This window comes from Danio rerio, chromosome 7 (assembly GCF_049306965.1).
Source record: "Danio rerio strain Tuebingen ecotype United States chromosome 7, GRCz12tu, whole genome shotgun sequence".
Classification (NCBI taxonomy): domain Eukaryota; kingdom Metazoa; phylum Chordata; class Actinopteri; order Cypriniformes; family Danionidae; genus Danio; species Danio rerio.
In genome coordinates, this window is record NC_133182.1 from 67,590,912 (window position 1) to 67,607,500 (window position 16,589).

At 34.6% G+C, this 16,589-nt stretch overlaps 1 protein-coding gene across 9 annotated transcripts in view; it reads right to left on the reverse strand.

The window, feature by feature from the left end:
* Positions 1-16,589, reverse strand: part of arap2 (ArfGAP with RhoGAP domain, ankyrin repeat and PH domain 2) — a 214,648-nt gene that overhangs the window by 66,413 nt on the left and 131,646 nt on the right. For all 9 annotated transcript variants that reach the window (XR_012382787.1, XR_012382788.1, XM_009303564.5 and 6 more), the window contains one exon: positions 16,440-16,565. Coding sequence is in view for 7 of the 9 variants with exons in the window: in XM_009303564.5 (XP_009301839.1) it covers positions 16,440-16,565 (126 nt within the window). In the remaining 2 variants the exon portion in view is untranslated. The remainder of the gene's footprint in view (positions 1-16,439; positions 16,566-16,589) is intronic.

The window sequence follows — 16,589 nt, forward strand, 5'->3', positions numbered from 1 at the left end:
AAACATATTAAAGATTCAACAAAATATTCTAGATTAGCTTTTATAAATAAATTATAATAAAATGTATACTCATTTCAAAAAGCAAAACAAACAACAATTAACCCTATAAAATGCAAAGATTAATCCATAAATAATAAAAATCAATAAGAAAAAAATGTAATTAAAAAATAAACACATACTTTGTCATTCCCTTTAGTCTCCATCCCTCTCCCTTCCTTATTTTTAATTGGTGTCTAGATTTTTAAGATGCAAATTTCAGAGCTTATATTAAAATTGCACCGTAAAACCCAACAGTCAACTTAATCAAATGAAATGAGCGTAGTTAACTCAAAATTCACTGACAGCTATAATTCTACTCATTTGAAGAGAGTTTTGAACTCACTGTTGAAGGTAATGAGTTAATAAAATACCTCATTACTTTATCTTAAAATCGAGTAAGTTCGAAGTATTTATCTAGATTATCTTTTTACTCAAATGGTTTGTTGCAATTGGTTTCCTTAAATGGTTTGAGTTGCCCTAACTTATTGGGTTTTACAGTATTCAGTTGGTTTGATTTCTCTCTTAATTTTTTGGGTTTTACTGTGCTCAAATTGCTTTGTGAACTCAAATGAATTAAGTTCACAGTACTCATTAGGATTAGTTTTTTTAACCTAAATGGTTTGTTGTAATTAGTTTTCTCAAATGGTTTTAGTTTACCTTAACTTTTTTGAGTTTTACTGTGTAGGATTTATTCAATTAAAATATGCTAATGAAACACATTTCACTAAAATGCGTTTTAGACTAACTTTAAGCTTCATCTATAAAACTGGGCAGAGATAAAATATTTTAGATAAAGTTTATTAGTCTGTAATTGCCTATGTTTTCAATAAATGTGCTACTAGATTATGTTTTTAACATGTGCTCATAGTAATTTTCCCCTCCTCTTCTGCGCCTGAAAAATAGATTTTTGCAGTCTCATGCAGGATAAAAAGAAAAAGGCCATGGCTGTGTCTGTGCATGGATTTGTGTTCTTGAGTGAGTGGTTGTTCTTGTAGGTTAACTTGTAAGAATAAACTCGAGAACGAGAACACAATGCATATGAGAAATGGGAAGCTGCAAGCTTCATGTTGATCATATTACCTTAACCTTTCAACATTCATAAAATAATGATTATTTTATACACATATTTGTTTCTTTATTGTGAATATATATATATACTATGTGTGCTACAGCACTGTCAATGAAGATAATTTGCACAATGCAAATAAAAGCGATTTCAGCAAGCAAACGGCTCAGACCACTAGCCTGCTGTGGTAGCCCCCTAGTGGCGGCGGGGCCCTAAGCAGCCACTTAGTTCACTTATAGGGAGGTCTGGCTCTGGGTGCATGGAGATGCCCAACTACAAACATGGACGCAAATGGACTTTAATTAAAGATTGCCAACACAGGTACATTTTTTATTTATTTATTTATTTATTTATTTATTTATTTATTTATTTATATATATTTTTTCCAAATTAACTGCTCATCTAATGAAAAAACGTTGTGAATTTTGATTTCACACAGAGTTTAAACTTCCTGCAAAGACTTCTGTTATGGACGAGTTACTACACTAGATAACATCAGCTAGTCTTAAACATTTACCTCAATGGATTCTCATCATTTTCAAGGCCAGCATCTTTTTAGACTCCAACTCTAGTCTCCACCTGAGCCTGCTTTCTCCTAAGATTTGTTCTATATTTCTGTTGATTGACAGAGTTTTAGTTACTTGCCACTGTTGCCTCTGGCTTGCTGGGTTAGAGTCAGTGAAGCTGCTCTTTAGTGGATTATCATTCAACAGTGAGATTTGTATTAACTCTGGAACCAGAATTCAGTAACTAGAATAGGCAAAATATAAGCCAAATATAAAATTCCCTGACTTTCACTGACAAAAAAAAAAAAAAGAGGAATTTTCATGACGTATAAAGAATGGAAAATGGGCTATTGTTCTACATTGCATAATATACTATAAAATGATTTAAGCTTGATTGTTACTTTTTAGGGCTTCAAAAGCTACTATGAGAACAACAATGGATAATTAACCCTCAGGTTTTGGAATAAATGAGAGGTACTTGTTTCTCGATGCTCCTAAAATGTTTGTTATTCTGGCATTTAAATAACAGGTACAGTATTTGACTTAAGTGACTGCCTGTTAATGAGTATGAAAGAAATAAAATAGAGCTGAAATATAGCCCTTAACAACAAGCATAAAACAATGTGATTAAAATATATGGAAAATAAATTTGATGAATGGAAACTAAAATTTAGAGCTACAAAAAAAAAAAAAAAAAGAAAATATCTGATATTTCATCACTTGGAGAAAATAAATGTATATAATTCCCTCACTTTCAATCTCTTCAAAAGACTTTTTGAAAGTGCAGCAGGATACTCCAAAAATCTAAAATCCATGACCGATTGGGAACGGTGTAGAGTCACCATAGCAGTCAGTCTGTTCAATCTGTCAAATTTACTTTCAACGTTTCTATTAAGATTTTGAAACGTAAATATTTTATTTTATTTTTATTTTTTTAAATATAGCTTAAAATGTAAAAAAGTTACTAGACAACATACAAAGGTGTGTACCTGACTGTATCCAGAAAGCGGAGAGCAAACATTTTTTCAGTGCAACAAAAATGTTTATGAACATTTGCAAGACATGTGTTAAGGTCCCACCTTAAACAAATCTTGCGATCCTGAGAAAATGTAACATAAATCAACAATGGCCAAAGTGCTCCAACAGATTTATTTATGAACATTTAACGTAATCAGCAAAACAATCCAAAACAATAAGAAATGGGGAGCCTAACAACCTTATAAAAAAACGACCAAACAAAACCTAAATACAGGTATTTATTTTAACAAAGTTATTAAACTAGCAGTACTGTTCAACTAAACTATGTGAACTGAATTCATCTAAAGCAGCTTTGACACAATACACATGATAAAAAGCCCTACAAGAATAAAGATGTCTTGACAATAAGGTTGCTTACCATTATAATTACATAAATCCACTTAAAGTATTTTTTTTTATTTTTTGTGTTGTCTTTGCACAAGAAACTACTATTACCTATACAGAATACTAACAGGTTACATGTTATTCCAGCAGTATTAATTGACAACATGTATGTACTATAGGATTATAGTCAGGATTCAAGTTTATTTAAATGTTATTGTATATAATTATATATAATTTACTATTATTACCAGGGATGCTGTGTGGGGAAATGTGGGAATAGGGGATGCTGAGGGAATAGGCAAACGTGTTGTAAGCAAAGACATCCATTAGCCTATACATAATTAATGTCGTTTGTTAAGCGCAAAGATTTGTTTTAAAACTATGTCTAAATTCAGTTCTAATTTCCAGCAAATTAATAAATGATCAATAATAACGAAGTGTGTTAAAAACCGTTTTATCCAAATACACATGCTATGTCCCATGTGGTCTAAAACCTGACTGGTGGACAAATCTAAGCTTATTTTTAATAAATATAATAAATATAAATATGCATATAATAAAAAAATACTACTAATAATAATAACATACAAAAGCAAACTGTCATGAAAAAACTGAAAAATCCCCCCGAGATGAAGAAGGCATGACAGTATAGTTTTTATATTTATATAGGCTAAAAATATATATATTTTTTGTAATATTTTAATCCTTTAATTATTTTTAATATGTAAAGATATTTGCATATTGCTGTACATCCTGTATGTGTTGAGCAATGTGTAAGCGAGGCGCACAACTAACGCACTCTGTGCTGGACTATAGACCAGCTTTGATCTGGGGCCCCATGTATCAATGCTGTGTACGCCAGGGTTCACGCTCAGAATCGCTCATTTTTTGTGCGTGTCTGTTTTATTTCCATTGGTGACTCCTAGAGGCAGTTGAGTTAAATGGCACTCTACAAAGTGTCTGAGCCTTGCAATGGCAGCTGTATGAGACAGGTTCATCTAGCAGGTATAAAAGGTTTCCATACCATACAGTTGACCAGCCAAACATTAAAGTGCAATTTGCAGCGGTCGCCTGTTTTCCCAATGTAATGGGAGGGATCTACTGCACGCACTTTGCTATAAAGGCACCATGTGAAGATGAATTTGCATGCATGAATCAAAAACATTTCCATTCAATAAATGTGCAAATAAAGTATGATGCACAAACTTATTGATGATTCCTACTTGTCTTTCTCGTGATAAATAGTAGGCAAAATCTGATATGTAGTCAAAACATGTTACCCTTTGTTTTACGAGCTGCGCCACTGAGACTTTCGAGGATACTACAACATTTTACACATATGAATCACACTATTTCTTTTTAAAATCCACAGTGTGATGTTCAAACTTAACTGTGTTAACCGCATCAGCTAAACTCTCCCCACTCTATTTTTTTTCTTTTGTTGTTAATTCCGGAGGACAAACTTGCAAATAACACCATTTTTCTCCGGTCTAACTCCAAAAGCAGCACCTTCAATTCACATTCTGTTCAAAGTTTCTCTTCTTGCTTGCTTTTGCCATTGCTTTTTCATTGGGTTTTGCCAAAATAGAGTCATCGGCATATTCATACGGGGGAGGAGGCAGAATGACTTTGGGCGCACATATAAGCGCAAATGCATTTGCTATTTAAACAGTGATTCGCAAAACGGCAAAATGACTCTTGCGTCAAGCTGAAACTAGAAAACAATAAGCGTGTCATGCCTTGCGCCTCATTGTGCCGAGTGCATGGTAGGGCCAGTTCATGCATTCGAGTAAAACATATACAAAAAAAATGGGCCAGGTGCTTTTTAAAATGAATGACAGTGAATGAAAGTCATACGGGTGAGCCGTCTGACAAAAAAGTGCCCTTCTAAATCAAATCAGCAGGATATCCTTCTGGGTCTTTCACTTACTTCGAAGACACTACTGACTACGCTTACATGGACATCTGTAATCTAGTTATTTGCCTTATTAGACAATAATATAATTAAGGTGTTTACGTGAAGTGCTTTCCTGTGAGAGTTTCCTTTAATTTTGGGTGACTTTAACTGCAGTTCAGCAGTTTCACCTGGGCTTTACAAACAAGTAGCTTCATGAACATTTCATTCATGCCCTGTGACAAACTGAGGTATTAGATGCAACTAAGGAGTAAGGACTGGTGTGAGTGTTATGGAATTTAATAATGCATGCCAAATGGAAAGAAAAAAAAAAAACTTTAGCATTTTGTGATGTGTATGTGTGCAATGCTTTACTGACAGCTGCATGTGTGGATCTTGTCAGAAAATATGGTGAAAACTCCTACATGACAGAAATAGTTTGATTGAGGTGTTTACTTCAATAATACCAATAATTAATTAATTCCATTTCTGTTTAGTTCAGTTATGACTTTAGTCGGATTAAGGTGAACAAAAAACTCGCTGTTTCAAGCTTATGTAGGCCTACAGTTCAAAAATCATGTTTAACTGAATAAACATTTCATTTGCTTAAAACAAGTTGCAATAAAGCGAGTACAAATGTGTGTCATAATTAAATCAAGTTACAAAAACATTTTTTTTTTTTTTTTTGAATGGTCATGATTTAGATTATATTATAAGACTGAGGAAAACATTCATTTTTTTACCATTAAAGTAAAGAAACCGGACGAGCAGGGGGACATTCTTTACGCCACAGCACTTATATGACTGCAACAAACAGTGAAAACACTCACCAATCATTCTAAGAAATTTAATAGCTTGTCATATTTTCTAAACATGAAAAACAAGCCCATAAAATAGCAACCCGTGAGCTGTTATATTTTAATACAACCTAACTAAAAATGAAGCCCAAAGTCACATATTATAAGTGTACTTGGCAACTCTGGTGCAGATAATAGCTTACTGCAATAGTTCATATGCAGATATAGTGTACAGCCTGTTTGGCAAATTAGCTTAAAGTCTAAGTTCTGCATTTCCAAGCTTCAAAATGGTCTCACTTCTGTAAATCGCACCTACGCTATTTCTACTACGCTGAAGTGCTCTGCTAGGGGCAGGCAGTGTGAATCCTGAAACCAATTAATTTGGATGCCAAAACAAATATGCTGCACTTTAATGTGTTCTGGATAAAAATACTACTGCACAAAACCCTTCAGAGGTATCAGAAAGCATATCTAAAGGTCAAATTGTTGTATTTACTTATAATGTGCGAGTAAAAAAAAAAAAAAAAAAGGCTCATATTCATGCTAGTTTAACGTCTGGAGCCTGGCATTGCACAGTTTAGAAGCTTAGTCATCAATAGACGTTTCTCAAAATAATCTTGTTTTATCATTTACACAGGCGGAAACCTCACAGGGGACTGCTTTCATTTGCGGATGGACATTGTTTGCAATGAAAGGATCGCATCATTGATCCAGATGAAAGAAATGAATAAGTCTCGATTGAGAAGCGGCCCCGGCTCTGGGACGCACAGCTACCAGCAGAGACAGGCAATGGGAGCTTGTTTTAGATGCATTATCCCCCTTCAGAGCATGGGGCGTTACACAAGTACACACAGGCGAGAACACACACACACACGCGAGCACACACACACACGAGAGCACATACACACGCACGCACGCACACGCGCACACACACACACACACACACACACACACACACACACACACACACACACACACACACACACACACAGAGGAATACCACTGCATCATTTATAAAGGGGCAGATGTGGTTGTTTTCTCCTCTTCTCCAAAAAGCACGACTCCTCTGCGGGTGTCAGCGGAAGCTCAGTAAAGACACACACAAAAGTGCTATTGCAAAAACAAATAAGCACACAAACATATTCGCATACAGGTTCAAGATATATAGTTCAGAATTTAAATGTTTTCAGTTGATAAGTGTAACTCAAAAGTGAACTGGTGGCATCCCATGTTGATGAGCAACTAAAATGTCAGGAAGAGAAATTTATGCAACAGAAATTTTTGTTTAAGATTCACATCATGCTTTTGGCTACTTTCCAAAGACTAATTAAAAGCTTTTAAATTAAGAGCATGCTAGAAAATCTTCTACTATGCTCCATAAAATGAAAGTTAGAATGAATCATATAAATTAAATACAAATTACTATCTATCTATCTATCTATCTATCTATCTATCTATCTATCTATCTATCTATCTATCTATCTATCTATCTATCTATCTATCTATCTATCTATCTATCTATCTATCTATCTATCTATCTATCTATCTATCTATCTATCTATCTATCTATCTATCTATCTATCTATCTATCTATATAATTAAAGATTAAAGTAGTAATTTGTATTTAATTTAATTCATGTGATTCATTATAACTTTCATTTTATGGAGCATAGAAGAAGATTTTCCAGCATGCTCTATTTATAAAAACAGTTGAAGTCAGAATTATTGGCCGCCCTGGATTCCCCCCCCCCCCCCTTTTATTTTTCTCCCTAATTTCTGTTTTCTGCTTTTCAAGACATGTTTATACAGCTAAAAGTGACCTTTAAAGCTTAACTATGTTAATTGGGATACCTAGGCAGGTTGGGGTAATTAGGAAAGTTATTGTATAATGATAGTTTGTTCTGTCGAGAAAAAAAAAAATAAAAAAACCTTTAAGGGGCTAATAATTTTGTTTTGTTTTTTAACTGCTTTTATTCTAGCTGAAATAAAACAAATAAGACTTTCTCCAGAGGAAAAAATATTATCAGACATACTGTGAAAAATTCCTTTCTCTGCAAGATTGACTACACCAACAGCAGTGTGCCTGAATGTCACTCTTAAAGGCTGATTTAAACCGTACTCGTACTACTGAAAGCAGTAGCAGATAGTTCACCTCAGATCTTGAAAATAAAATAAACTGTTTGAAATTGAACTTTATAGCTGTGACTCATTGTACACCAACAAATATCAAGGATTCAGCATCTACATTTAATAAGGTCAAAGAGGTTTAATATGTATTCATTATACTATTAACCTAACCTTTTTTTTTTTTTTTTTTTTTTTGGAGTGCAGTGACTGTACTATTCTGTGCTTCTGAATGGCTGTTTTTTAAATACCTGTCATATTTTGCTTAAGTTGCACACTAGTTTGATCATGTATAAATATCATTATAACCATATTGTATAAATATCATTTTCACTATAAGCCTACATCATGCTGACGATCAAAAACACTATGTCATGATATCTCATGCGATTGTCTTCTGACTGAGTGCATCTTAAAATGCATGACTGACACTCCTCATAGAGCTTGAGAAGCAGACATTCTTTATCATTTGTAAAATAAAGACTTGCAGGTTAAGGAAACAGCATTATAGGAGGAAGTTGCCGCGGGCCGTGGTGCAGATTAAAAGTTAAAAAAAATATATATATAGTATATTTATATAGACAGATCCGTAACTAGATAGAATAGACAGGAATGTATTGATCTGTGCTCCGATGCACACAACAGAGCGCAGACGCAATGGGCAAATGCCGGGCGCCGGCTCTCCCGCGGACCCGCGCGTAAGAAACGGGCGTTGCTCTCAACTATTCTGACAAATACACACCTACGTTACACAGAGTCCAACATGGAAGTTTGTGATTGGATTAGCCCAATGTCAATAAAGAAAAGAACCAATGGGCTGCAGATTATGTCACAAAGCCGCTCTGTCCGGAAAAGAAACATCTTACTTTCAGAGCGTGACAGCTTAAAGGATTGTCAATTGCGTAGGCAGAAAAACATGACAGTCTGCTAAGTGTTTTATGGGCCGATCAGATCATAAGAAGGCCCAAAAAGTACGTTGACCCAGCGGGAAACTGCCGGGTCTGCCCCTGGCCATAACAGGGGAAAAAAAAAAAAGCTGCGTTAATTGCGTAAATTTTTTTTAGCGTGATGAATCGCATGCGTTAACGCGTTAATTTTGACAGCCCTAATATATATATATATATATATATATATATATATATATATATATATATATATATATATATATATATATATATATATTAGGGCTGTCAAATGATTCATAAATTAGCCTAATTAATCACACTTTTTTAAAAACGCCGTATTTATTACAGAAATAAAAACACAGCCATTTAAGTACCATTTGAATTTCAAAACAATCAATGCCAATAACAAAAAATATATATATATATATATATATTTCCATTTTGGATTCTAAGTGGACTACAACCACACGCACGCACGCACGCACGCACGCACGCACGCACACACACACACACACACACACGCACACACACACACACACACACACACACACACACACACACACACACATACACACACACAATGCATGCAGTAAAGCCGACCGGGTGAGCGAGGGAGGGATCCCTACAGATTCATGATCGCGTTCATCAAATTTGCTTAAACTAAGTGTTCTAAAATATGGTTGTATTTTACAAGAAAAGATTCTGAAAGAGGAACGTGAAGCAGGTGCTATTAACATTTTGCTATTATTATTCATTTATTCGTTTGCTGGAAATTAGAACTGAATTTAGAAATAGTTTTGAAACTATTATTTGCGCTCAACAAACAAAATTATTTATTTATAGACTAATTGATGTCTGTGTGTAAAGGTTTCCTATAAGTAGTTCCATTATCTCTCATTCCCACACAGTCTGTTTAACAGTTTTCTGTTAAAAAAAAAAAAAAAAACTGTTTACTGTTTGCTTGTGAAATGCTCATTTTTTCCACTTAGACTTACTATGCGTCCTGTTAATAGCGAGTGCGCTCTTGGCGAGACGCAGCTGACTCTTAAAGGGAATGGGAGATGAGACTCTAATTGGTTTAATCTCAAAACACACCTAAACTCAACCCTTTTAGACCATGCGTTGCGGTGCAAGGCAGATTTCCCGTCCTTAAATTAGCAAAAACGCGTCCTGACACGCCCTGAAAGCGTTTTGCGCTCTGTCCATGGACCGTCAAAATAAAGCCCTATAAATGAAACACCCGAAATTGCATGAAACGCTGGAGTAAACACAGAATAGCCTGGTGATGCCAGGCTAATGAATTTTTATACTAATACTTTCCTTCTAAAAGTGCGTCCTTGGTCTAATCCAAATTTCTATGCATGTTAAACACATGCAGGCGCAGAGAAAGCTGAACTGGCGCTGGTGGGTTGAGGGGAGACGCGCGATATCCGGAAGATTATTATTCATTTGCAGGCATCTAGTAGTCTCTCACAACTTTCGGAAGACTTGAGATGTCTGGGATTACATTTACGTATTCAATACGAATATGCATATCATTACACCATTACATATATATGGTACAAAAGCCTTGTAGTAACCTGCCAGTACGTTCAGTTATTTTACAGACTTATTTCTCCATATTTTATTTCTTAAACATCTCATTATTTCAAACTATTAAAATGTCAATTAAAGTCACTTTTTTAACTGTAGAGTTGAATTTACAACAATAAACATCTAAAGGGCAAATATTAAGATTCCATGATACAATTCACAACTGTAAATAAACTAAAAACTCAAAAACATGGAAGCTGTTGTTTAACAGATATTTTTTACAGTGTATGAAAGTCAATGGTTTTCAGCTTCTTTTGTGTTTAGCAGAGGAAAGAAAGTCAAACAAAAAGTCTGAAAAAAATAGTGAAGGAGTTAACCATAACAGAATTTGTATTTTTGTGTGAACCATCCCTTTAAAAAAATACAGTGCAGTTGGCTCCTTTTTGTTAGTAGTGTGTAGTGCCTGATCCTGATGTAAGCCCACTCAAAAATGTTGTTAAAACTTAAAAGTGAAGTCGGTGAAACAACTGGGCAGTCTCAAATCCAGCAGACCGTGTTTTTATTAAAATTCCCAGAACGAAGCCATCAATTATTGATATTAGGTTTTATATAGAGCATTTTAGACCACTAGCGTGAAAAGCTTTAAGCCAACCTCAGTGGAAGAGCTTTCAAAAAATAAATAAATAAAAAATTGTCCTTTTTTGAGCAACATTTTCCTGTTGATTAAAAAAAAATAAATGAAATATTCAAAGTAGCACCTTTGAATATTTCAACAGGGACTCCACTATTACGACACCATTAATGTGTCTGCACATGTTTTTTATTATTATTTATTTTTTTGCTTTTTTTTCATAATGAAATAACGAGGTATTTTTGGCTGTGACATAACAATTCTTTTACAGAGGAATGCACAACCTTTTATCCAATGTCACCTTAAGTGGGCAAAATAAATAAATGATAAAAGAGCAGGACTGGAACAGCAAACAAATGATTCCATATAGCTCAAATCAGGAGAAAACATCTTTGGACCTCTAAAAAGTTTTGCCGTTTGTTTTTTAGTGTCAGTCTTTTAGGTCAGCAATTCTCAACCTGGAGGTCGTGACTGCTAGTAAGGGTCATGAAAGATTTATAATGGGTCACCAAATTCACTAGAGCTTGAGGGTTACAAAGTAAAGAAGTTTGAACTGAGTTCTGTGTGAAATTATATGAACTAATTCAGAATGTTTAGATGAAGGAAACTTTCTTTTTGGAGGGCAAAAATTTTTAATGATAGTTCTATTGAAAACCTCCATCTGCTCCCTAGGTTGTGCTCTGTGTGTGGTGGTTACAGGAGAAACAGCTCTATTTTTGTCGTTCTATAAGATCCACATACTATCGGAAAGAAAAAGTGCTTTTTTTTCAGACTGTCTGCAGTTCTTTATCATAAATTGACTCAGATCAATGCAAAAGTCAGACTGGGTTTGACTATTTCACATATTAAACAAAAATATATAAATAAAAAAATGGCACAGTGGGTAGCGATGTCACCTCACAGCAAGAAGGTCGCTGGTTCAGCTGGGTCAGTTGGCATTTCTGTGTGAAGTTTGCAAATTCTCCCCGTGTTCATGTGAGTTTCCTTCAGGTGCTCTGGTTTTGCCCCACAAGTCTAATGACATGCGCTATAGGTGAAATAAAGACTGAACGTGGTGGACAGTTGAAAACCCCTATATGCTGGATTCAGTGACTGGTGCACCTCTGCCCTGCTGCTGTTTGGTGTTTGTCTGCGTCCATACATGAGATGTACACCTCATAGACGTTACAATAGAAAACTTAGTCTGCTCATAGTCTGCTTTGGTCCGTTGTTTCAACACAACAATGTGGCCATCAATTGCAATGTCTGTAGGTACTGCCAGTCTCTGTTCAGGATTTGTGTGAAGTATCACCAGCAATCTATTAAAATTCCATTCAATTTCTGAAATTTGATAATGAGCTGAACTCTCATTCCTCTCTATGCAGGATTGAATGAACACAATATTTAGCCTTATTCTACTTTGGAGAAGAGGAAAACAATGTTGCAGGTTGATATGGCTGTAGTGCAATATAAAGTAATAATATGTATATGCTAGTTTAATACAAGGTTCTTCTTATCTGCTATATTAGGAAAACACAAATGAGTCAAAGTTTGTACCACTTTCCGATTGATTGATTGATTGATTGATTGATTGATTGATTGATTACACACAGAGAGAACAGAGATATGTGATGTACACTTTGGATGTATCTACCACTATAGCTGTTCAGTTTGGTTCTGCACACTCTGCAAACACATTAGTAAATGCACTTGTCACAACCTCCATTGTTAATGTGGCTGCAAAATGTGATTGTGACTGCCACAGTTAGCTGAACTGTGTGTACAAAATAGGATTTAACACTAAAATGGGACCTGGCAACCAAATTTTCTACAGTGTCTACAGTGGTGATTCCTGTTTAAATGGCACCATGGTGAAACCACCCCAAATATACCCCCTGCCCCATCCCCTCAGAAATAAAGAGGACACTACGTGGTTGACTTTATTTATATTTGAATATATATTTTAGATATACAGTTAAAGTCAGAATTATCAGACCCCCTGAATTATTAGACCCCTGTTTATTTTTTTGCCCTGATTTCTGTTTAAGGGAGAAAAGATTTCTTCAACATATTTCTAAACAAAATAGTTTTAATAACTCATTTCTAATAACTGATTTATTTTATCTTTGCTATGATGACAGTAAATAATATTTGACAAGATATTTTTCAAGACAGTTCTATACAGCTTAAAGCGACATTTAAAGGCTTAACTAGGTTAATTAGGTTAGGTAGGCAGTTTAGGGTAATTAAGAAAGTTATTGTATACTGATGGTTTGTTCTGTAGACCATTGGGAAAAAATATAGCTTAACGGGGCTAATAATTTAGACCTTAAAAGGTTTTTATTTTTTATTTTTTTATTAAAGCTGCTTTTATTTTAGCCAAAATAAAATAAATAAGACTTTCTCCAGAAAAAAAAAAAAAAAAAAAAAAAATGTATGTATATATATGTATATATGTATATATATATATATATATATATATATATATATATATATATATATATATATATATATATATATATATATATGTATATATGTATATATATATATATATATATATATATATATATATATATATATATATATATATATATATATATATATATATATATATAATTTAACATATTGTGAAATTTTTCTTGCTCTGTTAATCGTACTTTGGGAAATATTTAAAAAAAATAAAAGGGGGCTAATAATTCTGACTAAAATATTTAATATACATACATTTGAATTCATGTATTTATTTATTTTCAAGATATATAACAATGTCTTATTTGTCAATTAGACAAATGTCTTTATTTTAAATAAATCCAATTATGAATATTATAATTATACAAATATTATTTAAAATAAATAACAGACATCAATCCTAAATGTAACTGGAAAACAATGTAAAGACACAACTTGAGTGACAAGCAAAGATCACAAATGTTTTGCATGAATATCATTTATGACAATTCTATAGAATACAAAAAATATTTGTTTAATTGAATTATCTGACCCGACTCATGGCCGAGAATTAATGTTATGAAGTCATAGTTACCTGCCTGACTCATTATCCTTCCTTTCTGCTTCATAGCCATGCTTTTACAAAGTATCATAATCATACTATATAAACTTTAGTTTTGTCAACTTGTCAAAACTCACTGCGTCCGTCAATAAAAGGCTGTTATGCCGGTTTCACAGTGCATGAGTGGCATGTATTTTATCGGCGTGCATGTAAACAATCACAGTGCATGTGGGGCACACAGGAATGGTTTTCTGCACGCATGCGTCAATTTGTATTTACCAGCGTTGTTTCTGTTGCACATAAATAGTGGTGTAAAGCAACTAATTACAAATACTCAAATTACTGTAATTGAATAGTTTTTCTCAGGAATTGTAATTAATAAGTAGTTTTAAAAATGTGTACTGTTACTTTCCGTTGAGTACATTTTTTACTGCAATAATCAGTACTTTTACTCCACAACTTTTCTTCAACCTTCAGTCACTACTTTATTTTTTCTTGTCTATGGGGATTAGAAAAATCAGTCCTGTGATTCCTGTCCAATCAAATCTCACAAAGGTAAATTGCATCATAATGAGCTACCTCAAAATAGGGTTGATCAAAATACATATATTAATGCAATTCAAATATATAATATATGAATTGATGTTTAATTTAAACTTATTTTAAATATATAATTATATTGTTCAATTATAATGGTTAAAAAAATATATGTATATATATTTTCTTTTTTGGCAAATAATTTTGTGGCTAATTTTGTGGCTACTGTTTTGGCACCAGTACTGTTGTAAAAGTATCGATTTAGTAGTTTTCGGTATTGAAATAACACCAAACCCTACCTCAAAACATGTGGGCTTTTTAGTTGCAGCAAACTGTTTGGAAGCATTAAGTTTACAAGGTGTTCAAAATATTTACATGCATTGACCCAGAGACTGTTAAGATGCAATTCACTGATGAGAGATGTTTACTGTAAAATGATCGAAATGGCCTTAAACATCCAGCAGGCACAAGATGTCAACATGATGTCAGAATTAAGTTGTATCCCAGTGTAATGGGGATGTTGCATTTTGTTTTACCATGAAAATCGTGGAAGTGTCAGCATGTGATGCCAAAATGACATTGGATGTTTGCTCGACATTGGATTTTGGTCACTTTCCAACACAACCCAAAGTTAACCAAATATCAACGTCATTTGATGTTGTTATTGAACAAATAACGTTATCCTTAGATGCTGGCTAGACAATCGAACCTAATAGTAATGTCGCATGATGTTGTGTGCCTGCTGGCCAATAACTCGATGCACTACAGAATGTTACGTTTACAAACACATGCACAAATTACATGTAAACGCATCAGCTTTTAAAAGCGTAATACTCGCTACTCACTACACTTGAGTACTTTTGAAATGGCAAGTTTTTACTCATCCTTTGAGTAATATTTACAACAGATACTTTTACTCTACTTACTCTACATTTTTAGGCAAGTAATGGTACTTTTACTTGAGTATGATTTTTCAGTACTCTTTCAACCACTACACATAAAGAATAACAAACATGAGCATACAAATGTGAAGGCCCCCTAACTTATTAATTCTGGGATTACTACTCTAAATTAATACACTTGCATGAAATAAATCATATCTCAGAATTCTTACCGGAACTTTTTTTTTTGCACCGTCTCCCCATGCCTCCCCCCAGCAAGATACCGCCCTGGGCGATCACCCATATTGCCCATGCCTAAATCTGTGTCTATGAGGCCTGTACGAAAAGTCTTGCCAAACAAAGTTTTGCCACAGCACTGGTGGCAGTTTTGGAAAGTTTTCAGATTCTCATCCACTTCACTGAAGTTTCTTTTGCACAAAGAACAATGAAGCATCTGTTTATTATCATAACAGACGTTCTTTAAACTTGCAAGCAGTCATCAAATTTACTTCTAAGATACTTAGAACTGCATTAAACCATTTTCAACAATCAGAGCCTAATTCTAAAACACAGCTTGCCTGGTTCTATTGCTCATAAACACATGAGCACACAAACACACACACGCACACACTCAAACAAACACGAACACGCACACGTGCACACATACAAACATACACACACACACATATACACACACACACACACACACACACACAGTGGGTATCAGGGAAAACAGGCAGAGGACCAAAGCGTGCAACCACGGCTTGAGACAGATGTCCCTCGGGAAACAAGATAGAAGCGAGCTTAATAAAAAAACAAGCTCCTACAGTGGAAGACTAACTCCAGATGCCTGTGCTACTCCACCAAGGGTCCAGCTTAGTGGAGGGCCCTTTTCTGGCCCCATCCCTAGAGAAAACTAGTGTCTAGCCACCACAGGCCCTCTCCAGATGTTCAGAGGAGAACAGCGTGAGTACAAAGGGTGCTTGTAAGAAGAATGGTGTACTCGAGGGTAGAGGGAGATAATAATGGTTGCACAAATGTGCTGCAATCATTTCCAGCCATAAGTGAGGATAAACAGGAAGCGCAGATGAATATTCATAGGTAATTATTTGGATGAATGGATAAATGAGGAGGTGGGTGTTCAGATGGACAAATGCAAGGACGGATGGACTCACCTGGTTTCCCTTTCCGGTCCAGTGTGGCCTTGCCAGCATTCGCAGAACAGTAGAGAAATCCATCCATAAAAGAAGGAGCATCAGCAGCAAAACTGCTGTCACATATTGCTTCCAGCTTAGGAAAATCTATACAGTTAGAGGTAAAGAGAG